At 39.6% G+C, this 27980-nt stretch overlaps 1 protein-coding gene across 2 annotated transcripts in view; it reads left to right on the top strand.

The window, feature by feature from the left end:
* The window catches only part of LOC118382188 (uncharacterized), a 47331-nt gene extending 20938 nt beyond the window's left edge, over window positions 1-26393 (top strand). Inside the window, exons 7-8 of one of the 2 annotated variants that reach the window (XR_008131758.1) lie at window positions 16239-16324; window positions 26139-26393. Coding sequence is in view for 1 of the 2 variants with exons in the window: in XM_052515841.1 (XP_052371801.1) it covers window positions 26139-26180 (42 nt within the window). In the remaining variant the exon portion in view is untranslated. The remainder of the gene's footprint in view (window positions 1-16238; window positions 16325-26138) is intronic. The other variant, XM_052515841.1, reaches the window with a different exon arrangement.
* The last annotated feature ends 1587 nt before the right edge of the window (window positions 26394-27980 follow it).

Genomic DNA, 27980 nt, shown 5'->3' with positions numbered 1-27980 from the left:
ACCACAGTGGTGTCTGCCGTGTAAACATAATGGAAGTTACTCTTTAAACATTATGGCCATTATAAATTCACCACAGTGGTGTCTGCCGTGTAAACATAATGGAAGTTACTCTTTAAACATTATGGCCATTATAAATTCACCACAGTGGTGTCTGCCCGTGTAAACATAATGGAAGTTACTCTTTAAACATTATGGCCATTATAAATTCACCACAGTGGTGTCTGCCGTGTAAACATAATGGAAGTTACTCTTTAAACATTATGGCCATTATAAATTCACCACAGTGGTGTCTGCCGTGTAAACATAATGGAAGTTACTCTTTAAACATTATGGCCATTATAAATTCACCACAGTGGTGTCTGCCGTGTAAACATAATGGAAGTTACTCTTTAAACATTATGGCCATTATAAATTCACCACAGTGGTGTCTGCCGTGTAAACATAATGGAAGTTACTCTTTAAACATTATGGCCATTATAAATTCACCACAGTGGTGTCTGCCGTGTAAACATAATGGAAGTTACTCTTTAAACATTATGGCCATTATAAATTCACCACAGTGGTGTCTGCCGTGTAAACATAATGGAAGTTACTCTTTAAACATTATGGCCATTATAAATTCACCACAGTGGTGTCTGCCGTGTAAACATAATGGAAGTTACTCTTTAAACATTATGGCCATTATAAATTCACCACAGTGGTGTCTGCCGTGTAAACATAATGGAAGTTACTCTTTAAACATTATGGCCATTATAAATTCACCACAGTGGTGTCTGCCGTGTAAACATAATGGAAGTTACTCTTTAAACATTATGGCCATTATAAATTCACCACAGTGGTGTCTGCCGTGTAAACATAATGGAAGTTACTCTTTAAACATTATGGCCATTATAAATTCACCACAGTGGTGTCTGCCGTGTAAACATAATGGAAGTTACTCTTTAAACATTATGGCCATTATAAATTCACCACAGTGGTGTCTGCCGTGTAAACATAATGGAAGTTACTCTTTAAACATTATGGCCATTATAAATTCACCACAGTGGTGTCTGCCGTGTAAACATAATGGAAGTTACTCTTTAAACATTATGGCCATTATAAATTCACCACAGTGGTGTCTGCCGTGTAAACATAATGGAAGTTACTCTTTAAACATTATGGCCATTATAAATTCACCACAGTGGTGTCTGCCATGTAAACATAATGGAAGTTACTCTTTAAACATTATGTCCATTATAAATTCACCACAGTGGTGTCTGCCCTGTAAACATAATGGAAGTTACTCTTTAAACATTATGTCCATTATAAATTCACCACAGTGGTGTCTGCCGTGTAAACATAATGGAAGTTACTCCTTAAACATTATGGCCATTATAAATTCACCACAGTGGTGTCTGCCGTGTAAACATAATGGAAGTTACTCTTTAAACATTATGGCCATTATAAATTCACCACAGTGGTGTCTGCCGTGTAAACATAATGTAAGTTACTCTTTAAACATTATGGCCATTATAAATTCACCACAGTGGTGTCTGCCGTGTAAACATAATGGAAGTTACTCTTTAAACATTATGTCCATTATAAATTCACCACAGTGGTGTCTGCCGTGTAAACATAATGGAAGTTACTCTTTAAACATTATGGCCATTATAAATTCACCACAGTGGTGTCTGCCGTGTAAACATAATGGAAGTTACTCTTTAAACATTATGGCCATTATAAATTCACCACAGTGGTGTCTGCCGTGTCAACATAATGTAAGTTACTCTTTAAACATTATGTCCATTATAAATTCACCACAGTGGTGTCTGCTGTGTAAACATAATGGAGTTACTCTTTAAACATTATGGCCATTATAAATTCACCACAGTGGTGTCTGCCGTGTAAACATAATGGAAGTTACTCTTTAAACATTATGGCCATTATAAATTCACCACAGTGGTGTCTGCTGTGTAAACATAATGGAGTTACTCTTTAAACATTATGGCCATTATAAATTCACCACAGTGGTGTCTGCTGTGTAAACATAATGGAGTTACTCTTTAAACATTATGGCCATTATAAATTCACCACAGTGGTGTCAGCCGTGTAAACATAATGGAAGTTACTCTTTAAACATTATGGCCATTATAAATTCACCACAGTGGTGTCTGCCGTGTCAACATAATGGAAGTTACTTTTTAAACATTATGGCCATTATAAATTCACCACAGTGGTGTCTGCCGTGTAAACATAATGGAAGTTACTCTTTAAACATTATGGCCATTATAAATTCACCACAGTGGTGTCTGCCGTGTAAACATAATGGAAGTTACTCTTTAAACATTATGGCCATTATAAATTCACCACAGTGGTGTCTGCCGTGTAAACATAATGGAAGTTACTCTTTAAACATTATGGCCATTATAAATTCACCACAGTGGTGTCTGCCGTGTAAACATAATGGAAGTTACTCTTTAAACATTATGGCCATTATAAATTCACCACAGTGGTGTCTGCCGTGTAAACATAATGGAAGTTACTCTTTAAACATTATGGCCATTATAAATTCACCACAGTGGTGTCTGCCGTGTAAACATAATGGAAGTTACTCTTTAAACATTATGGCCATTATAAATTCACCACAGTGGTGTCTGCCGTGTAAACATAATGGAAGTTACTCTTTAAACATTATGGCCATTATAAATTCACCACAGTGGTGTCTGCCGTGTAAACATAATGGAAGATACTCTTTAAACATTATGGCCATTATAAATTCACCACAGTGGTGTCTGCCGTGTAAACATAATGGAAGTTACTCTTTAAACATTATGGCCATTATAAATTCACCACAGTGGTGTCTGCTGTGTAAACATAATGGAGTTACTCTTTAAACATTATGGCCATTATAAATTCACCACAGTGGTGTCTGCTGTGTAAACATAATGGAAGTTACTCTTTAAACATTATGGCCATTATAAATTCACCACAGTGGTGTCTGCTGTGTAAACATAATGGAGTTACTCTTTAAACATTATGGCCATTATAAATTCACCACAGTGGTGTCTGCCGTGTAAACATAATGGAAGTTACTCTTTAAACATTATGGCCATTATAAATTCACCACAGTGGTGTCTGCCGTGTAAACATAATGGAAGTTACTTTTTAAACATTATGGCCATTATAAATTCACCACAGTTACTGTAAACATTTAAACATTATGGCCATTATAAATTCACCACAGTGGTGTCTGCCGTGTAAACATAATGGAAGTTACTCTTTAAACATTATGGCCATTATAAATTCACCACAGTGGTGTCTGCCGTGTAAACATAATGGAAGTTACTCTTTAAACATTATGGCCATTATAAATTCACCACAGTGGTGTCTGCCGTGTAAACATAATGGAAGTTACTCTTTAAACATTATGGCCATTATAAATTCACCACAGTGGTGTCTGCCGTAATGTAAACATAATGGAAGTTACTCTTTAAACATTATGGCCATTATAAATTCACCACAGTGGTGTCTGCCGTGTAAACATAATGGAAGTTACTCTTTAAACATTATGGCCATTATAAATTCACCACAGTGGTGTCTGCCGTGTAAACATAATGGAAGTTACTCTTTAAACATTATGGCCATTATAAATTCACCACAGTGGTGTCTGCCGTGTAAACATAATGGAAGTTACTCTTTAAACATTATGGCCATTATAAATTCACCACAGTGGTGTCTGCCGTGTAAACATAATGGAAGTTACTCTTTAAACATTATGGCCATTATAAATTCACCACAGTGGTGTCTGCCGTGTAAACATAATGGAAGTTACTCTTTAAACATTATGGCCATTATAAATTCACCACAGTGGTGTCTGCCGTGTAAACATAATGGAAGTTACTCTTTAAACATTATGGCCATTATAAATTCACCACAGTGGTGTCTGCCGTGTAAACATAATGGAAGTTACTCTTTAAACATTATGTTATAAATTCACCACAGTGGTGTCTGCCGTGTAAACATAATGGAAGTTACTCTTTAAACATTATGGCCATTATAAATTCACCACAGTGGTGTCTGCCGTGTAAACATAATGGAAGTTACTCTTTAAACATTAATGTGGTGTCTGCTATGTAAACATAATGGAGTTACTCTTTAAACATTATGGCCATTATAAATTCACCACAGTGGTGTCTGCCGTGTAAACATAATGGAAGTTACTCTTTAAACATTATGGCCATTATAAATTCACCACAGTGGTGTCTGCCGTGTAAACATAATGGAAGTTACTCTTTAAACATTATGTCCATTATAAATTCACCACAGTGGTGTCTGCTGTGTAAACATAATGGAAGTTACTCTTTAAACATTATGGCCATTATAAATTCACCACAGTGGTGTCTGCCGTGTAAACATAATGGAAGTTACTCTTTAAACATTATGGCCATTATAAATTCACCACAGTGGTGTCTGCCGTGTAAACATAATGGAAGTTACTCTTTAAACATTATGGCCATTATAAATTCACCACAGTGGTGTCTGCCGTGTAAACATAATGTAAGTTACTCTTTAAACATTATGTCCATTATAAATTCACCACAGTGGTGTCTGCCGTGTAAACATAATGGAAGTTACTCAAACATTATGGCCATTATAAATTCACCACAGTGGTGTCTGCCGTGTAAACATAATGGAAGTTACTCTTTAAACATTATGGCCATTATAAATTCACCACAGTGGTGTCTGCCGTGTAAACATAATGGAAGTTACTCTTTAAACATTATGGCCATTATAAATTCACCACAGTGGTGTCTGCCGTGTAAACATAATGGAAGTTACTCTTTAAACATTATGGCCATTATAAATTCACCACAGTGGTGTCTGCCGTGTAAACATAATGGAAGTTACTCTTTAAACATTATGGCCATTATAAATTCACCACAGTGGTGTCTGCCGTGTAAACATAATGGAAGTTACTCTTTAAACATTATGGCCATTATAAATTCACCACAGTGGTGTCTGCCAACATAATGGAAGTAAACATAATGGAAGTTACTCTTTAAACATTATGGCCATTATAAATTCACCACAGTGGTGTCTGCCGTGTAAACATAATGGAAGTTACTCTTTAAACATTATGGCCATTATAAATTCACCACAGTGGTGTCTGCCGTGTAAACATAATGGAAGTTACTCTTTAAACATTATGGCCATTATAAATTCACCACAGTGGTGTCTGCCGTGTAAACATAATGGAAGTTACTCAAACATTATGGCCATTATAAATTCACCACAGTGGTGTCTGCCGTGTAAACATAATGGAAGTTACTCTTTAAACATTATGGCCATTATAAATTCACCACAGTGGTGTCTGCCGTGTAAACATAATGGAAGTTACTCTTTAAACATTATGGCCATTATAAATTCACCACAGTGGTGTCTGCCGTGTAAACATAATGGAAGTTACTCTTTAAACATTATGGCCATTATAAATTCACCACAGTGGTGTCTGCCGTGTAAACATAATGGAAGTTACTCTTTAAACATTATGGCCATTATAAATTCACCACAGTGGTGTCTGCCGTGTAAACATAATGGAAGTTACTCTTTAAACATTATGGCCATTATAAATTCACCACAGTGGTGTCTGCCGTGTAAACATAATGGAAGTTACTCTTTAAACATTATGGCCATTATAAATTCACCACAGTGGTGTCTGCCGTGTAAACATAATGGAAGTTACTCTTTAAACATTATGGCCATTATAAATTCACCACAGTGGTGTCTGCCGTGTAAACATAATGGAAGTTACTCTTTAAACATTATGGCCATTATAAATTCACCACAGTGGTGTCTGCCGTGTAAACATAATGGAAGTTACTCTTTAAACATTATGGCCATTATAAATTCACCACAGTGGTGTCTGCCGTGTAAACATAATGGAAGTTACTCTTAAACATTATGGCCATTATAAATTCACCACAGTGGTGTCTGCCGTGTAAACATAATGGAAGTTACTCTTTAAACATTATGGCCATTATAAATTCACCACAGTGGTGTCTGCCGTGTAAACATAATGGAAGTTACTCTTTAAACATTATGGCCATTATAAATTCACCACAGTGGTGTCTGCTGTGTAAACATAATGGAGTTACTCTTTAAACATTATGGCCATTATAAATTCACCACAGTGGTGTCTGCTGTGTAAACATAATGGAGTTACTCTTTAAACATTATGGCCATTATAAATTCACCACAGTGGTGTCTGCCGTGTAAACATAATGGAAGTTACTCTTTAAACATTATGGCCATTATAAATTCACCACAGTGGTGTCTGCCGTGTAAACATAATGGAAGTTACTCTTTAAACATTATGGCCATTATAAATTCACCACAGTGGTGTCTGCCGTGTAAACATAATGGAAGTTACTCTTTAAACATTATGGCCATTATAAATTCACCACAGTGGTGTCTGCCGTGTAAACATAATGGAAGTTACTCTTTAAACATTATGGCCATTATAAATTCACCACAGTGGTGTCTGCCGTGTAAACATAATGGAAGTTACTCTTTAAACATTATGGCCATTATAAATTCACCACAGTGGTGTCTGCCGTGTAAACATAATGGAAGTTACTCTTTAAACATTATGGCCATTATAAATTCACCACAGTGGTGTCTGCCGTGTAAACATAATGGAAGTTACTCTTTAAACATTATGGCCATTATAAATTCACCACAGTGGTGTCTGCCGTGTAAACATAATGGAAGTTACTCTTTAAACATTATGGCCATTATAAATTCACCACAGTGGTGTCTGCCGTGTAAACATAATGGAAGTTACTCTTTAAACATTATGGCCATTATAAATTCACCACAGTGGTGTCTGCCGTGTAAACATAATGGAAGTTACTCTTTAAACATTATGGCCATTATAAATTCACCACAGTGGTGTCTGCCGTGTAAACATAATGGAAGATACTCTTTAAACATTATGGCCATTATAAATTCACCACAGTGGTGTCTGCCGTGTCAACATAATGGAAGTTACTCTTTAAACATTATGTCCATTATAAATTCACCACAGTGGTGTCTGCCGTGTAAACATAATGGAAGTTACTCTTTAAACATTATGGCCATTATAAATTCACCACAGTGGTGTCTGCCGTGTAAACATAATGGAAGTTACTCTTTAAACATTATGGCCATTATAAATTCACCACAGTGGTGTCATTATGCCGTGTAAACATAATGGAAGTTACTCTTTAAACATTATGTCCATTATAAATTCACCACAGTGGTGTCTGCTGTAAACATAATGGAAGTTACTCTTTAAACATTATGGCCATTATAAATTCACCACAGTGGTGTCTGCTGTGTAAACATAATGGAAGTTACTCTTTAAACATTATGGCCATTATAAATTCACCACAGTGGTGTCTGCCGTGTAAACATAATGGAAGTTACTCTTTAAACATTATGGCCATTATAAATTCACCACAGTGGTGTCTGCCGTGTAAACATAATGGAAGTTACTCTTTAAACATTATGGCCATTATAAATTCACCACAGTGGTGTCTGCCGTGTAAACATAATGGAAGTTACTCTTTAAACATTATGGCCATTATAAATTCACCACAGTGGTGTCTGCCGTGTAAACATAATGGAAGTTACTCTTTAAACATTATGGCCATTATAAATTCACCACAGTGGTGTCTGCCGTGTAAACATAATGGAAGTTACTCTTTAAACATTATGGCCATTATAAATTCACCACAGTGGTGTCTGCCGTGTAAACATAATGGAAGTTACTCTTTAAACATTATGGCCATTATAAATTCACCACAGTGGTGTCTGCCGTGTAAACATAATGGAAGTTACTCATTAAACATTATGGCCATTATAAATTCACCACAGTGGTGTCTGCCGTGTAAACATAATGGAAGTTACTCTTTAAACATTATGGCCATTATAAATTCACCACAGTGGTGTCTGCCGTGTCAACATAATGGAAGTTACTTTTTAAACATTATGGCCATTATAAATTCACCACAGTGGTGTCTGCCGTGTAAACATAATGGAAGTTACTCTTTAAACATTATGGCCATTATAAATTCACCACAGTGGTGTCTGCCGTGTAAACATAATGGAAGTTACTCTTTAAACATTATGGCCATTATAAATTCACCACAGTGGTGTCTGCCGTGTAAACATAATGGAAGTTACTCTTTAAACATTATGGCCATTATAAATTCACCACAGTGGTGTCTGCCGTGTAAACATAATGTAAGTTACTCAAACATTATGGCCATTATAAATTCACCACAGTGGTGTCTGCCGTGTAAACATAATGGAAGTTACTCTTTAAACATTATGGCCATTATAAATTCACCACAGTGGTGTCAGCCGTGTAAACATAATGGAAGTTACTCTTTAAACATTATGTCCATTATAAATTCACCACAGTGGTGTCTGCCGTGTAAACATAATGGAAGTTACTCTTTAAACATTATGGCCATTATAAATTCACCACAGTGGTGTCTGCCGTGTAAACATAATGGAAGTTTCTCTTTAAACATTATGGCCATTATAAATTCACCACAGTGGTGTCTGCCGTGTAAACATAATGGAAGTTACTCTTTAAACATTATGGCCATTATAAATTCACCACAGTGGTGTCTGCCGTGTAAACATAATGGAAGTTACTCTTTAAATATTATGGCCATTATAAATTCACCACAGTGGTGTCTGCCGTGTAAACATAATGGAAGTTACTCTTTAAACATTATGGCCATTATAAATTCACCACAGTGGTGTCTGCCGTGTAAACATAATGGAAGTTACTCTTTAAACATTAAGGCCATTATAAATTCACCACAGTGGTGTCTGCCGTGTAAACATAATGGAAGTTACTCTTTAAACATTATGGCCATTATAAATTCACCACAGTGGTGTCTGCCGTGTCAACATAATGGAAGTTACTCTTTAAACATTATGGCCATTATAAATTCACCACAGTGGTGTCTGCCCTGTAAACATAATGGAAGTTACTCTTTAAACATTATGGCCATTATAAATTCACCACAGTGGTGTCTGCCATGTCAACATAGTGGAAGTTACTCTTTAAACATTATGTCCATTATAAATTCACCACAGTGGTGTCTGCCGTGTAAACATAATGGAAGTTACTCTTTAAACATTATGGCCATTATAAATTCACCACAGTGGTGTCTGCCGTGTAAACATAATGGAAGTTACTCCTTAAACATTATGGCCATTATAAATTCACCACAGTGGTGTCTGCCGTGTAAACATAATGGAAGTTACTCTTTAAACATTATGGCCATTATAAATTCACCACAGTGGTGTCTGCCGTGTAAACATAATGGAAGTTACTCCTTAAACATTATGGCCATTATAAATTCACCACAGTGGTGTCTGCCGTGTAAACATAATGGAAGTTACTCTTTAAACATTATGTCCATTATAAATTCACCACAGTGGTGTCTGCCGTGTAAACATAATGGAAGTTACTCTTTAAACATTATGGCCATTATAAATTCACCACAGTGGTGTCTGCCGTGTAAACATAATGGAAGATACTCTTTAAACATTATGGCCATTATAAATTCACCACAGTGGTGTCTGCCGTGTCAACATAATGTAAGTTACTCTTTAAACATTATGTCCATTATAAATTCACCACAGTGGTGTCTGCTGTGTAAACATAATGGAGTTACTCTTTAAACATTATGGCCATTATAAATTCACCACAGTGGTGTCAGCCGTGTAAACATAATGGAAGTTACTCTTTAAACATTGTGTCCATTATAAATTCACCACAGTGGTGTCTGCTGTGTAAACATAATGGAGTTACTCTTTAAACATTATGGCCATTATAAATTCACCACAGTGGTGTCTGCTGTGTAAACATAATGGAGTTACTCTTTAAACATTATGGCCATTATAAATTCACCACAGTGGTGTCAGCCGTGTAAACATAATGGAAGTTACTCTTTAAACATTATGGCCATTATAAATTCACCACAGTGGTGTCTGCCGTGTCAACATAATGGAAGTTACTTTTTAAACATTATGGCCATTATAAATTCACCACAGTGGTGTCTGCCGTGTAAACATAATGGAAGTTACTCTTTAAACATTATGGCCATTATAAATTCACCACAGTGGTGTCTGCCGTGTAAACATAATGGAAGTTACTCTTTAAACATTATGGCCATTATAAATTCACCACAGTGGTGTCTGCCGTGTAAACATAATGGAAGTTACTCCTTAAACATTATGGCCATTATAAATTCACCACAGTGGTGTCTGCCGTGTAAACATAATGGAAGTTACTCTTTAAACATTATGGCCATTATAAATTCACCACAGTGGTGTCTGCCGTGTAAACATAATGGAAGTTACTCCTTAAACATTATGGCCATTATAAATTCACCACAGTGGTGTCTGCCGTGTAAACATAATGGAAGTTACTCTTTAAACATTATGTCCATTATAAATTCACCACAGTGGTGTCTGCCCTGTAAACATAATGGAAGTTACTCTTTAAACATTATGGCCATTATAAATTCACCACAGTGGTGTCTGCCGTGTAAACATAATGGAAGATACTCTTTAAACATTATGGCCATTATAAATTCACCACAGTGGTGTCTGCCGTGTCAACATAATGTAAGTTACTCTTTAAACATTATGTCCATTATAAATTCACCACAGTGGTGTCTGCTGTGTAAACATAATGGAGTTACTCTTTAAACATTATGGCCATTATAAATTCACCACAGTGGTGTCTGCTGTGTAAACATAATGGAGTTACTCTTTAAACATTATGGCCATTATAAATTCACCACAGTGGTGTCTGCCGTGTAAACATAATGGAAGTTACTCTTTAAACATTATGGCCATTATAAATTCACCACAGTGGTGTCTGCCGTGTAAACATAATGGAAGTTACTCTTTAAACATTATGGCCATTATAAATTCACCACAGTGGTGTCTGCCGTGTAAACATAATGGAAGATACTCTTTAAACATTATGGCCATTATAAATTCACCACAGTGGTGTCTGCCGTGTCAACATAATGTAAGTTACTCTTTAAACATTATGTCCATTATAAATTCACCACAGTGGTGTCTGCTGTGTAAACATAATGGAGTTACTCTTTAAACATTATGGCCATTATAAATTCACCACAGTGGTGTCTGCTATGTAACCATAATGGAGTTACTCTTTAAACATTATGGCCATTATAAATTCACCACAGTGGTGTCAGCCGTGTAAACATAATGGAAGTTACTCTTTAAACATTATGTCCGTTATAAATTCACCACAGTGGTGTCTGCTGTGTAAACATAATGGAGTTACTCTTTAAACATTATGGCCATTATAAATTCACCACAGTGGTGTCTGCTGTGTAAACATAATGGAGTTACTCTTTAAACATTATGGCCATTATAAATTCACCACAGTGGTGTCAGCCGTGTAAACATAATGGAAGTTACTCTTTAAACATTATGGCCATTATAAATTCACCACAGTGGTGTCTGCCGTGTCAACATAATGGAAGTTACTTTTTAAACATTATGGCCATTATAAATTCACCACAGTGGTGTCTGCCGTGTAAACATAATGGAAGTTACTCTTTAAACATTATGGCCATTATAAATTCACCACAGTGGTGTCTGCCGTGTAAACATAATGGAAGTTACTCTTTAAACATTATGTCCATTATAAATTCACCACAGTGGTGTCTGCCGTGTAAACATAATGGAAGTTACTCTTTAAACATTATGGCCATTATAAATTCACCACAGTGGTGTCAGCCGTGTAAACATAATGGAAGTTACTCTTTAAACATTATGGCCATTATAAATTCACCACAGTGGTGTCTGCCGTGTAAACATAATGGAAGTTACTCTTTAAACATTATGTCCATTATAAATTCACCACAGTGGTGTCTGCCGTGTAAACATAATGGAAGTTACTCTTTAAACATTATGGCCATTATAAATTCACCACAGTGGTGTCTGCCGTGTCAACATAATGGAAGTTACTTTTTAAACATTATGGCCATTATAAATTCACCACAGTGGTGTCTGCCGTGTAAACATAATGGAAGTTACTCTTTAAACATTATGGCCATTATAAATTCACCACAGTGGTGTCTGCCGTGTAAACATAATGGAAGTTACTCTTTAAACATTATGGCCATTATAAATTCACCACAGTGGTGTCTGCCGTGTAAACATAATGGAAGTTACTCTTTAAACATTATGGCCATTATAAATTCACCACAGTGGTGTCTGCCGTGTAAACATAATGTAAGTTACTCTTTAAACATTATGGCCATTATAAATTCACCACAGTGGTGTCTGCCGTGTAAACATAATGGAAGTTACTCTTTAAACATTATGGCCATTATAAATTCACCACAGTGGTGTCTGCCGTGTAAACATAATGTAAGTTACTCTTTAAACATTATGTCCATTATAAATTCACCACAGTGGTGTCTGCCGTGTAAACATAATGTAAGTTACTCAAACATTATGGCCATTATAAATTCACCACAGTGGTGTCTGCCGTGTAAACATAATGGAAGTTACTCTTTAAACATTATGGCCATTATAAATTCACCACAGTGGTGTCTGCCGTGTAAACATAATGGAAGTTACTCTTTAAACATTATGGCCATTATAAATTCACCACAGTGGTGTCTGCCGTGTCAACATAATGGAAGTTACTCTTTAAACATTATGGCCATTATAAATTCACCACAGTGGTGTCTGCCATGTAAACATAATGGAAGTTACTCTTTAAACATTATGTCCATTATAAATTCACCACAGTGGTGTCTGCCCTGTAAACATAATGGAAGTTACTCTTTAAACATTATGTCCATTATAAATTCACCACAGTGGTGTCTGCCATGTAAACATAATGGAAGTTACTCTTTAAACATTATGGCCATTATAAATTCACCACAGTGGTGTCTGCCGTGTAAACATAATGGAAGTTACTCTTTAAACATTATGGCCATTATAAATTCACCACAGTGGTGTCTGCCGTGTAAACATAATGGAAGTTACTCTTTAAACATTATGGCCATTATAAATTCACCACAGTGGTGTCTGCCGTGTAAACATAATGTAAGTTACTCTTTAAACATTATGTCCATTATAAATTCACCACAGTGGTGTCTGCTGTGTAAACATAATGGAGTTACTCTTTAAACATTATGGCCATTATAAATTCACCACAGTGGTGTCTGCTACATAATGGAGTTATGGCCATTATAAATTCACCACAGTGGTGTCAGCCGTGTAAACATAATGGAAGTTACTCTTTAAACATTATGTCCGTTATAAATTCACCACAGTGGTGTCTGCTGTGTAAACATAATGGAGTTACTCTTTAAACATTATGGCCATTATAAATTCACCACAGTGGTGTCTGCTGTGTAAACATAATGGAGTTACTCTTTAAACATTATGGGAAGTTACTCTTTATATATATAAATTCACCACAGTGGTGTCTGCCGTGTCAAACATAATGGAAGTTACTCTTTAAACATTATGGCCATTATAAATTCACCACAGTGGTGTCTGCCGTGTAAACATAATGGAAGTTACTCTTTAAACATTATGTCCATTATAAATTCACCACAGTGGTGTCTGCCGTGTAAACATAATGGAAGTTACTCTTTAAACATTATGGCCATTATAAATTCACCACAGTGGTGTCTTTAAACATAATGGAAGATACTCTTTAAACATTATGGCCATTATAAATTCACCACAGTGGTGTCTGCCGTGTCAACATAATGGAAGTTACTCTTTAAACATTATGTCCATTATAAATTCACCACAGTGGTGTCTGCTGTGTAAACATAATGGAGTTACTTTAAACATTAAATAAATTCACCACAGTGGTGTCTGCCATTATAAATTCACCACAGTGGTGTCTGCCGTGTAAACATAATGGAAGTTACTTTTAAACATTATGGCCATTATAAATTCACCACAGTGGTGTCTGCCGTGTAAACATAATGGAAGTTACTCTTTAAACATTATGGCCATTATAAATTCACCACAGTGGTGTCTGCTGTGTAAACATAATGTCTTACTCTTTAAACATTATGGCCATTATAAATTCACCACAGTGGTGTCTGCCGTGTAAACATAATGGAAGTTACTCTTTAAACATTATGGCCATTATAAATTCACCACAGTGGTGTCTGCCGTGTAAACATAATGGAAGTTACTCTTTAAACATTATGGCCATTATAAATTCACCACAGTGGTGTCTGCCATGTAAACATAATGGAAGTTACTCTTTAAACATTATGTCCATTATAAATTCACCACAGTGGTGTCTGCCATGTAAACATAATGGAAGTTACTCTTTAAACATTATGGCCATTATAAATTCACCACAGTGGTGTCTGCCGTGTAAACATAATGGAAGTTACTCTTTAAACATTATGGCCATTATAAATTCACCACAGTGGTGTCTGCCGTGTAAACATAATGGAAGTTACTCTTTAAACATTATGGCCATTATAAATTCACCACAGTGGTGTCTGCCGTGTCAACATAATGTAAGTTACTCTTTAAACATTATGTCCATTATAAATTCACCACAGCACCTAATGTATCTGTTTAATTTATTTGGGCACGAGACTAAACAGAAAAACCCCATTCTCAATAGAGTCCTAAAACAGTCAACTTACTTCTCTATAACTTGGATATTGATGCTGTCTCTTCTGAACTTGCAGTGGCTGGGCAATGATCCAAAACCTTACTTTGAGTAATTACCACAATTTGACCATAACTGGTCATTCATGACCAGCATTTGAGCAGAATTAGAGAGTAGGGTTTAGTAATGCCCTTTCAATATCACTAAAATAACAGACAGGCCTTCTGGTGCGTAGGTTCACCTTACATGGAGGATGATTAAGGGTTCATTTTCATGGATGTCAACAATAATTAGGAACTGGCAAACATTACCTTCTATGGAGATATATTAACTTTCTACCTCTCTGTGTCTATTGGCACACGATCACATGGTTGGATTGTATGGTATCCCTCTCCGAGCTCGAAGAAGACAGACCTGCTTTGTTCTTGTCTTGTTGGGGCAGACGATACACACATTTATTTTATTGCTGAATAACATTTTGCTTCTTAAATGTACAAGATTTTGAAAAAATATATATTAAATACATCTGTAGCAGCTGTTGTCATATTTTGACGTCATGTCTTAGGAGAACGTTTTGGTACTATTTAAAATGATGATTTAGTTCTCTAAATGAACTCGGGTATGGGAGGCCGTTTCAAACTATCTACCATAATGAAAACATGGTTTTGCTTTGGAACCAGACTTTATCTGCTCTAGCAATTTATGCTTCCCGTTTTAGATCTACTCCATTTATTACCACTTCTAATGTTAGTATGTCTTATGCTATTTAATGATATACCTGCCTGCTAGATGCAGCACATCTCCTTTATGCTTAGGCCAGCTAGATAACAGAGAAATAACACTCCTACACAACTCACTGGCAAGCAAATAATCCCAGACTTGACCCCTTGACTCTTTAGTAGATTCACAACCATGCCTGAACTCCCACGCAGTGTCCTCTCACATTCATATGACTGAAAACACTAGAGCAGGGCTCTCCAACCCTGTTCCTGGATAGCTACCCTCCTGTAGGTTTTAACTCCAACCCTGTTCCTGGAGAGCTACCCTCCTGTAGGTTAACTCCAACCCTGTTCCTGGAGAGCTACCCTCCTGTAGGTTTTAACTCCAACCCTGTTCCTGGAGATCTACCCTCCAGTAGGTTAACTCCAACCCTGTTCCTGAAGATCTACCCTCCTGTAACTTTTAACTCCAACCCTGTTCCTTTAGAGCCACCTTCCTGTAGGTTTTTACTCCAAACCCAGTTATAACTAACCCAATCAGATTATCAACCAGCTAATTATTATATTCAGGTGTGCTAGATTAGGGTAAGAGTGAAAACCAACAGGAGGGTCCTCTCCAGGAACAGGGTTGGAGAGCCCTGTACTAGAAGCATGAGCACAGATATAATATTTTTGCACAGGGATGGGCAACTCCAGTCTTTATGGCCCTGATTGGTGTCACACTTTTGCCCCAACCTCAGTTAACACACCTGAGTCCAATAATAAATGTATCACAATCATCAGTTTAGAATGCAATTAGTATAAACCGCTGTGTTTTCTAGGGGTGGGGAAAAGTGTGACACCACTCCAGCACCGGAGGACGGAAGTTGACCGATCCTAAGTAAAACACCAACGACCTCATCAAAAGGTTTGGATCTCTTCATGTAATGGCTAAGGTGTTAAAGGTTTACCATTTGGGCTACCCCCAGAAATAGCTACACTATTATTGAGAAATGAGGTTAAGACAATTTCCCAAAGACTTACCCATACAGCAAGTGTTCCTTGCAACTCTCCACTACCCTTCCTCTCCACGAGTCTTCCTCACCACTAGTCTTCCTCTCCACTACCCTCCTCTCCACTAGTCTTCCTCCCCACTAGTCTTCCTCTCCACTACCCTTACTCTTCCTCTCCTCTCCACTAGTCTTCCTCTCCATTAGTCTTCCTCTCCACTAGTCTTCCTCCCCACTACTCTTCCTCTCCACTACCCTTCCTCTCCACTAGTCTTCCTCTCCACTAGTCTTCCTCTCCACTAGTCTTCCTCCCCACTAGTCTCCCCACTAGTCTTCCTCCCCACTAGTCTTCCTCTCCACTACCCTTCCTCCCACTAGTCTTCCTCTCCACTAGTCTTCCTCTCCACTAGTCTTCCTCTCCACTAGTCTTCCTCTCCACTAGTCTTCCTCTCCACTAGTCTTCCTCTCCACTAGTCTTCCTCCCCACTAGTCTTCCTCCCCACTAGTCTTCCTCTCCACTAGTCTTCCTCTCCACTAGTCTTCCTCTAGTCTTCCTCTCCACTAGTCTTCCTCTCCACTAGTCTTCCTCTCCACTAGTCTTCCTCTCCACTAGTCTTCCTCTCCACTACCCTTCCTCTCCACTACCCTTCCTCTCCACTAGTCTTCCTCTCCACTACCCTTCCTCTCCACTAGTCTTCCTCCCCACTAGTCTTCCTCTCCTCTCCACTACCCTTACTCTCCACTAGTCTTCCTCTCCACTAGTCTTCCTCCCCACTAGTCTTCCTCTCCACTAGTCATCCACTCACGTCTTCCTCTGCAGTCATGTACAGCATCCTCTCCACTTTAGCCTGTACAGCTCCCTCTCCACGTCTTCCTCACCACTACCCTTCCTCTCCACTAGTCATCCTCTCCTACATGTCATCCTCTCTCCACTAGCACGTTAGCATGTACAGTATCCACGCACGTTAGCATGTACACTACTCATCCACGCACCTTAGCCATGTACAGTCCTTCCACGCTCCACTTCCTCTCCACTAGTCATCCCTTAGCATGTACAGCATCCTTCCTCTCCACTAGTCATCCTAGCATGTACAGTATCCACTACCCTTCCTCCCACAGCATTTACTATTCCTCTCCACTACCCTCCTCTCCACTATCCACACTACGTTTAGGCCTGTTTCAGTCTTTCCCAGTGGTCTGGACAGGAAAAGTTCTTGACAGAGTCACACTACTACTTTGGACTTCACACACATCTATTGTCTGGACTAGCTCTTCAACCCCAACCCACCCCCATGCCAAATACAACCTCCCTGAAGTTCAAATCTGATACATATTTGATAAGGGTAGGGGGCACATTTCACAGCATGGGCCGTCTAAATTATGCAAACTCCGGGATCCTCTTATGGCCAGAAGTGGAGTTGTGCTTAGTTGTCAGAGGGAACGCATTATGACAGGCCCATGCGATGGGGAAGGTGGTGTATGAAATATTTATCCCGCTAAGTAAAGCCTCAGCTGGCGCTGGTGGAGTTGACTGGAGGCGTTGTGTAACGTGTGATGAGCCTGCCAACCCCATCGGGCGCCCCCGAGTAATGCACTTCACTTTGACTAAGTCTGGAATGTTCCTTTTTCTGTTCCCATTTCTCCCTCCCCATTACTGCTTCCCTTTAAAAACTCCACCTGCTCAAAACTCAACCTCCTCTACCCACCTCCAAAACTCACTAGTCCTCCTTCCTACCCACCTCCACTACCCTTCCTCTCCACCCTCCTTCCTACTCCACTAGTCTCCACTGTCTTCACAACCTCCCACGTCTACCCACCTCCAAAACTCAACCCTTACCCTGCACTAGTCTTCCACTACCCTTCCTCCAAAACTCAAGTCTCCTCTCCCTCCACTAGTCCCACCTCCAAAACTTCCTCACTACCTCCCTCTCCACTAGTCTACCCACCTCCAAAACTCAACCTCCTCTCCACTACCCACTCTCCAAAACAGTCAACCTCTACCCTTCCTGTCCACTCATCCTTACCCACCTCCAAAATCTTCACCACTCGTCTTGGCCTGTTTCACCTTGACCTGTGTAACTGCAGCTGTCCTCGTTGGCTCCCTTCCCAATGGGCCTTTTGTTCCACCTCCTCTAAACACACAGCTCAACTACTGTGTTACCACCATCCAAATGCAACCATCCTTAGTTAAGTTTCACCTCCAAAACTCAACCTCCTAATAGTACCCACCTCCAAAGACTGCTCAACCTCCTTACCCATGTCCAAAACTCAACCTCCTTACCCACCTCCAAAACTCAACCTCCTCTGGGTGGATTATCCCACCTCCAAAACTCAACCTCCTCTACCCACCTCCAAAACACAACCTCAGCATCTACCCACCTTAGCATGTACAACGCACAGCATGTACCTCCACATACGTTAGCACCTCCAAAACTCAACCTCCTCTACCCACCTCCAAATCTACTCAACCTCCTCTACCCACCTCCAAAACTCAACCTCCTCTACCCACCTCCAAAACTCAACCTCCTCTACCCACAGCATCTCCAAAACTCAACCTCCTCTACATTCATGTACAGCATCCAAAACCACGCCCTACTCCAGAACCAAAACTCAACCTCCTCCAGAACACCCACCTCCAAAACTCAACAGCCTCCATGTAAATCTTTAGCCTATTAGCATGTACAGGCAATTAGTGAAAACTCAACCTCCTCTACCCACCTCCAAAACTCAACTCCTGAGTCACCTACTACTTTGGACTTCAAATCTATTGTCTGGACTAACCTCCTCTACCCACCCCCATCCAAAACTCAACCTCCTCTGAAGTTCAAATCTCCAAAACTCAACAGCTCCTCTAAATGCACTCCTACATCCTCTTAAACTGAACCAGAGAGGAACGCATTATGACAGGCCCATGCTCCAAAACCCAACCTATCCCTAAAAAGCCCACCTGGTGGAAAACTCAACCTCCAACCCTACCCACCTCCAAAACTCAACCTCCTTTCTACCCACCTCCAAACTTCAACCTCCACCTGCTACCCACCTCCAAAACTCAACCTCCTCTACCCACCTCCAAAACTCAACCTCCTCTACCCACCTCCAAAACTCAACCTCCTCCACCTCCAAAACACAACCTCCTCTACCCACCTCCAAAACTCAACCTCCTCTACCCACCTCCAAAACTCAACCTCCTCTACCCACCTCCAAAACTCAACCTCCTCTACCCACCTCCAAAACTCAACCTCCTCTACCCACCTCCAAAACTCAACCTCCTCTACCCACCTCCAAAACTCAACCTCCTCTACCCACCTCCAAAACTCAACCTCCTCTACCCACCTCCAAAACTCAACCTCCTCTACCCACCTCCAAAACTCAACCTCCTCTACCCACCTCCAAAACTCAACCTCCTCTACCCACCTCCAAAACTCAACCTCCTCTACCCACCTCCAAAACTCAACCTCCTCTACCCACCTCCAAAACTCAACCTCCAAAAAACTCAACCTCCTCTACCCACCTCCAAAACTCAACCTCCTCTACCCACCTCAAAACTCAACCTCCTCTAACCTCCAAAACTCAACCTCCTCTACCCACCTCCAAAACTCAACCTCCTCTACCCACCTCCAAAACACAACCTCCTCTACCTCAAAACACAACCTCCAAAAACACAACCTCCTCTACCCACCTCCAAAACTCAACCTCCTCCCCACCTCCAAAACTCAACCTCCTCTACCTCAAAACTCAACCTCCTCTACCCACCTCCAAAACTCAACCTCCTGTACCCACCTCCAAAACTCAACCTCCTGTACCCACCTCCAAAACTCAACCTCCTCAACCTCCTCTACCCACCTCCAAAACACAACCTCCTCTACCCACATCCAAACACCTTATTTTCTACATTGAAGACATAAACATTATGAAATAACACATATGGAATCATGTTGTAACCAAAAAAGTGTTAAACAAATCAAAATATATTTTATATTTGAGATTCTTCAAATAGAAACCCTTTGCCTTGTTGACAGCTTTGCACACTCTTGGCATTCTCTCAACCAGCTTCATGAGGTAGTCACCTGGAATGCATTTCAATTAACAGCTGTACCTTCTTAAAAGTTAAGTTGTGGAATGTCTTTCCTTCTTAATGTGTTTGAGCCAATCAGTTTTGTTTTGACAAGGTAAGGGAGGTATACAGAAGAGCCCTACTTGGTAAAAGACCAAGGCCATATTATGGAAAGAACAGCTCAAATAAGCAAAGAGAAACAACAGTCCATCATTACTTTAAGACATGAAGGTCAGTCAATACAGAAAACTTCAAGAACTTTGAAAGTTTATTCAAGTGCAGTCGCAAAAACTATCAAGCGCCATGATGAAACTGACTCTCATGAGGACTGCCACAGGAATGGAAGACCCAGAGTTACCTCTACGGCAGAGGATAGGTTCATTAGAGTTACCAGCCTCGGAAATTGCAGCCCAAATAAATGCTACACAGAGTTCAAGTAACAGACACATCTCAACATCAACTGAGATGTGTGAATCAGGCCTTCATGATCGAATTGCTGCAAAGAAACCACTACTAAAGGACACCAATAAGAAGAAGAGACTTGCTCGGGCCAAGAAACATGAGCAATGGACCTTAGACCGGTGGAAAATTGTCCTTTGGTCTGGAGTCCAAATTGGACTGGATTGTATTTTTTGTTCCAACCTGCAGTGTCTTTGTGAGACACGGTGTGGGTGAACAGATTATCCCCGCATGTGTACTTCCCACCGTAAAGCATGGAGGAGGAGGTGTTATGGTGTGTGGCTGCTTTGCTGGTGACACTGTGATTTGTTTAGAATTCAAGGCACACTTAACCAGCATGGCTACCACAGCATTCTGCAGCAATACGCCATCCCATCTGGTTTGCACTTAGTGGGACTATTATTTGTTTTTCAACAGGACAATGACCAAACACACCTCCAGGCTGTGTAAGGGCTATTTTAACAAGAAGGAGATTGATGGAGTGCTGCATCAGATGACCTGGCCTCCACAATCCCCCGACCTCAAACAAATTGAGATGGTTTGGGATGAGTCGGACCACAGAGTGAAGGAAAATCAGCCAACAAGTGCTCAGCATATGTGGGAACTCCTTCAAGACTGTTGGAAAAGCATTCCAGGTGAAGCTGGTTGAGAGAATGCCAAGAGTGTGCAAAGCTGTCATCAAGGCAAAGGGTGGCTATTTGAAGAATCTCAAATGTAAAATATATTTTGATTTGTTTAACACTTTTTTGGTTACTACAGGATTCCATATATGTTATTTTATAGTTTTGATGTCTTCATTAATATTCTACAATGTAGAAAATAGTCAAAATAAAGAAAACCCCTTGAATGAGTAGGTGTTCTAAAACTTTTGACTGGTACTGTATATATATATATGCAATTAGAGATAGGAAGTTTCATTGCAAAGAGCTGTGTTAACACTGGAAGTGTTGGCCTCGTTTCTTGTGGTTTACAAAACGCTTCTTGTTGACAAGCTCTACAACGTGTGTTGAAGTCACCTCTCTCCTTGCCTGCATCAGCTACATTGTCAGCATTTCGTCTATAAATCTGAAGTGGAAGTGGTGGCACAAAACAGCATTGACCTTATTTTCTGTAGGCTCCTTCTTGGCATAGTCTACTCTTTCAAAATGGCCGCTCCAGGTTTCACTTCCTGTACACTGTGTTCTATAATCCTGAAGCTTTGTCTATGTTGGATCCCAGGGGAATCCTGCACCACTGAACCAGTCTCCAAACCAGGTTTAATATTTGATGAGATTAGTTCCGCTCACTGGTTCTGCACTGTTAGTTCTGCTGACTGCCTTAGAGTCTAAATTGAGCAGGTGACTCAAGAATCCAGCTTTCTTCTGTCCAGAAAACCCTCTGCTGGTATGCACATTCCAAATAGGGCACCAATCAGAGAGAAAACAGATTTTAGCCGTAAAAAAGTGTGTAATCCCAGTGTTTCCATCTGTAATGATGACCATTGTCATTTGATTTCCAGATTTTCAGAGGCAAAATACATTTGAATGTGATTCCACTGATCCCTGAGAAAAGAAAGAAGATTGAACAGGATGTAGCACTGGCCATATTGTATTTCCCAACAACAGACAGGACTAATGTCAAAAACACAACTGGTTCTTGTCATTAAAAAAAGGTGACCATATGGCAGATTTCCCATTAAGACTTTACTTAATAACATGCGATTCCTGCTTTGTAGAAGTGTTGAATTGCAACTAACCGCCTGAAGATAATCTGCATCCCACCTACAGCACAGGTTTCAAGATGATATATTGTAAGAAAAGTGTTTATTTGGATTAGATTGATTTAGTCCCTCTAAGTCAGAAAGGACTGTGCTCTGTCACTAGTAGGGACTTGACGTTGTCTGTTAGTCAATATATGTTCTGAGAGGTAGAGAGAGCAGGAGGGGAGGTGGAGAGTTAATTATATGTTTGGATTTAGGTTCTTTGATTGATGTTCATTTAGACAGCAACAGACAACACTCTCTCTAAGTACTCCGCACTTGTAAAAGAGCAGCACAACAAGGCTTTTAAATGCAAAGTGGCGCCAGTAAAACTCTAAACAAAGTAAAATCCTCGTCAAACTACAACGTAAACAAACAGATGTAAGAGAGGGAACAGACTTGTCAGGGTGTTATGGTATCTGTGGTTGAACTAAGAGAGGGAACAGACATGTCAGGGTGTTATGGTATCTGTGGTTGAACTAAGAGAGGGTACAGACATGTCAGGGTGTTATGGTATCTGTGGTTGAACTAAGAGAGGAACAGACATGTCAGGGTGTTATGGTATCTGTGGTTGAACTAAGAGAGGGAACAGACATGTCAGGGTGTTATGGTATCTGTGGTTGAACTAAGAGAGGGTACAGACATGTCAGGGTGATATGGTATCTGTGGTTGAACTAAGAGAGAGAACAGACATGTCAGGGTGTTATGGTATCTGTGGTTGAACTAAGAGGGAACAGACATGTCAGGGTGTTATGGTATCTGTGGTTGAACTAAGAGAGGGTACAGACATGTCAGGGTGTTATGGTATCTGTGGTTGAACTAAGAGAGAGAACAGACATGTCAGGGTGTTATGGTATCTGTGGTTGAACTAAGAGAGGGAACAGACATGTCAGGGTGTTATGGTATCTGTGGTTGAACTAAGAGAGGGTACAGACATGTCAGGGTGTTATGGTATCTGTGGTTGAACTAAGAGAGGGAACAGACATGTCAGGGTGTTATGGTATCTGTTGGTGAACTAAGAGAGGGAACAGACATGTCAGGGTGTTATGGTATCTGTGGTTGAACTAAGAGAGGGTACAGACATGTCAGGGTGATATGGTATCTGTGGTTGAACTAAGAGAGGGTACAGACATGTCAGGGTGTTATGGTATCTGTGGTTGAACTAAGAGAGAACAGACATGTCAGGGTGATATGGTATCTGTGGGTGAACTAAGAGGGTACAGACATGTCAGGGTGATATGGTATCTGTGGTTGAACTAAGAGAGGGTACAGACATGTCAGGGTGTTATGGTATCTGTGGTTGAACTAAGAGAGAGAACAGACATGTCTTTCTATATTGGTCAGTGTGTTCATCTTATCTCTGAGGTTAACATTCTTTCTTGGAAACAGTGCACAGTAGATACTGGTAGAGATGTAGAATAGTGTACATTTCAGTATTCCTCAGCCCTTTAAAGAGGCAGTATGGAACATAGCTTACTACAGTTTTTTTAACCTGATCATAAACCAAAAACACATTCCTTGTGGGACATGAAATATGGTCAGGCCTATGTTGTTTACATTTGCAACCTGCAAGAAGGAGAACCTATTATATATGCCAGTGCCTTCCTGCGAATCAGGAAGGCACTGCTGTTGAAGATGGGCGGACCAGACACTCGGTAGACAAGCAACCTTATAGCTTTTCAAATGATTAAAATACAACAAAAAAATATTTCAAGGAATACTATTCCTTTACTACTATATATCATAGACATTACAATCTATTTGTGTGTGGCAATATTATGGAATGCTCCTTTAATAGGCCTAGTTGTGAAGGTTGTGTTACAGAGGAAACAGGCAGTCAGATGTTGATATAGCCCAAAGACAGACAAGCCTATAGAGGAGTAGTTGAACTTGAGTTTCTAAAATTAGCTTGGGAAATGTGAAATAGTTCCGTCCCATGGCTATATGACAACACAACACACATTTACCCATACATGGTCTGCAAACCAAGCCTTTCTCTCTGATGGCATCATAAAATGGCATTGATAAGATCACTTACCTCGAAATGACTATAAGACACTGTGGAGATATGACAAACACAGTTTAAATAATAAGTGGAGGTAGCCATGGTTACCACCAAAACACAGTAGCCCCCTTAGTTCGAGACATTTAAGTCACTAGAAAGTGTATCATAATTTTCAGTCCCAGTCTATAGTTGGTTATAGAGTCAAACGATAATCATAATGTCATCTTTTACTTTATTCATATTATTCGAGGGTTTTAGAACGGATCAGCAGGGGCTCCATTGTGAATGAAAAACTACCCGAGAAACGTTCATGTTTTTATCGTTGAAATGTACTAAATGTATTTGTACTGTAGTTGTTGTGGTTACACTGATAATTATCCATGTACATATAACCAAATATGTTGACAAGGAAAAACATCTTAAAGTAGCCCTATGTTTAACTAACAGGTCATTCTGCCCATTAGAAACCATTGTATAATGTTCTAGTCTAGGGGTGTTTAGAGCACAGACTGCCTGGTGTGATTCTTATCAACAGGCCTTCCTGTCTTTCAAATTCCAGGGCTGCTTACATGGGCCCATGCCCACTTCCTTCAGTAGCCTCAGACATTACAACTGCACATAAACACGCGGACATCACAGCACTTTGGACAGTGATTAGGGGGTCCCCAAAGGAGACAGAGGCAAATCCAAATGAATACACTGAGTTCATTGATGTTTTCTCACCGAGTCACTGCAGAGATGTCAGTCAAATCATTTAATTTGCAGACTGGGGTGAGGAGTATCAACACCAATGTAATTTAACTCATTTCATATGTTTCAACGCTTGTCTTGCTATACAGATAAAGTAGAGATTCAACCAGACATGCGTTCAACAATGTCAACAGTTCACAAATGTTTGCTAATAGTCTAATTTGTCTATATTGACTTGTTGCTTGAGAATTGTTGTAATGGTTCAACACGCTGATGCACAAATGACATTCCTAGTTTTGTGTCGGAATCTCCTCCGGGAATCTGGCCCCATTCCCTTTCAACAGACCTCTTCCTCCATCCCCCTCTCCCCTTGAGAAACTGGCAACATAGTTTATCAGATTCCTCTTCCTGGGAATATGTTGCCCTTTGGTTTTAATAGCATAACCCTCTGTGTCCATGTCCCATACTTCAACAGGAAGTGGAGGACTGTTGTAGAGAAAGGACATTGAGAGAGTGTTTGTGTTTTCACTGAAATGTATCTATATTATTATTTGTTCTGCTGATACCCGGCCGAGAAAGTCCCCTGTTTTGGGACTGAAGGTTTAATTCTTACACGGACACTAATAGCAAGACATATTATCAAAATCATAACATATAAGTAGGAATTTAGCATTTGCTAGTAAGCCAGTGCTGACATGTTAGCCATGGTTAGTTTGAATAGCACAATTCAGATAATTTCAGTTGTTGTTGTTGTTGTTGTGACAACATCTATGACATCTATTACAGGCTGTGAGCATGCAACAGAGAGGACAGCAGTCCTTTCCCTAAGATGATCTGTCCTTGTCAAAAGGTTGAAGGAGAAAAAACAACCAACGGTGTTCTGTCATTCACATGCAACACATCAGACACTATCAGTACAGTTCTCTGACTGTTGTTCAGGGAGCACCAGTGATACAGTCACCATCATGATAAAATCTCATGTCATATTGCAACTCAAAGTTATTGCATTCTGTTCTGTATAAAACAATAAACTGCGGCTACCTTGGCACTAACTTTGTTTTCATTGTGGGGAAGAAAGAAAAACAGCACAGAGTTTAAAGGTCCAATGCAGCCATTTGTAACTAAATATCAAATAGTTTCTGGGTAACAATTAAGTACTTTACTGTGAATGTTTTCAATTAAAGCGCTCAAAAAGAAACAAAAATTGCTTCTTAGCAAAGAGACATTTCTCAAGAAAGAATTTAGCTGGGACTGTCTGGGAGTGTTCTGAGTGAGGAGGGGAAAACAGAAAATGAGCTGTTATTGGCAGAGAGGTTTGGAACTCTCTTTCTTATTGGTCTATTAACTAATTTACCGCATGGCGATGTCACCATGGAAGGACAAAACTCCATCCCACCAAAACAGGCTGAAATGTCAGGATGTCTTCTCAAACAGCTCTTACACTAAAAGGGCATTCTAATTAGTTTCAAAATGTCACAGTATTATTCCAAATGCATAGTGTGGAAATATATTTAAAAAACACATAAATATCATGTTTTTGACTGCAATGGGCCTTTAAAAAGTGGTGGAGGCAATGAACTGAAGTTAAGAGTAAATTTGTGGATGTTTGTGTTTCCTGGGATGTGAATGACAGCCAACATGTCAAAGACTACTGGAGTCTCTGGAACAGTCTACCACAGCTGGGCAGTGTGCTGATGGAAGAGATCATGTTACCAGTGTTTGATGTTGTGATCTAGAGGACGCTCTATAACAGAGATTCACCATTTACGAACATTTTTTTTAACTTGTTGTGAATCTGGAGACCTGCCAAGGGGAGATGACAGTCACGTTTTCTTTCCTCAACCTACGGTCAGTGAGGGACAGAGACTGGGTCATGTTCAGTAGGACTCAACGTCGCAAAACGTTTTACAATATTATGAGCGTTGTTATTGGACAGGTTCAGGTAGTACCTCCCTTGTCAAAATACATTACTTTTTTTTCTACTGAACACCATTCAGTCAGGTAATCTACAGTCAGAGTCTGGTTACATTACAGTCAATGAACTAATCTTACTAGACCCAGCTGCTATTGCATTGGCATCTATGGGAGAACCATCCCGTTAAGCAGACCGGAACTGACACATTTTTTTCGGTGGTAAACGGCCTGAGTGAACTATCTTAATTTATCAACCCATTTTGCTACTGTCTTCCCTCTTCCTGTTGACTCCCGGAAGCTACATCTTGACTCCCAGAAGCTACCCCTTGACAGCCAGAAGCTACCCCTTGACTGCCAGAAGCTACCCCTTGACTGCCAGAAGCTACCCCTTGACTACCAGAAGCTACCCTTGACTGCCAGAAGCTACCCTATGACAGCCAGAAGCTAACCCTTGACTGCCAGAAGCTACCCCTTGACTGCCAGAAGCTACCCCTTGACTGCCAGAAGCTACCCCTTGACAGCCAGACGCTACACCTTGACAGCCAGACGCTACACCTTGACTGCCAGAAGGTACCCCTTGACAGCCAGACGCTACACCTTGACAGCCAGATGCTACACCTTGACAGCCAGACGCTACACCTTGACAGCCAGACGCTACACCTTTGACTGCCAGACGCTACACCTTCACAGCCAGACGCTACACCTTAACAGCCA

This window comes from Oncorhynchus keta, unplaced genomic scaffold (assembly GCF_023373465.1).
Source record: "Oncorhynchus keta strain PuntledgeMale-10-30-2019 unplaced genomic scaffold, Oket_V2 Un_scaffold_3208_pilon_pilon, whole genome shotgun sequence".
Lineage (NCBI taxonomy): Eukaryota > Metazoa > Chordata > Actinopteri > Salmoniformes > Salmonidae > Oncorhynchus > Oncorhynchus keta.
Note: the sequence above shows the minus strand (reverse complement) of the source record. Positions and strands in the feature narration are given on the sequence as shown.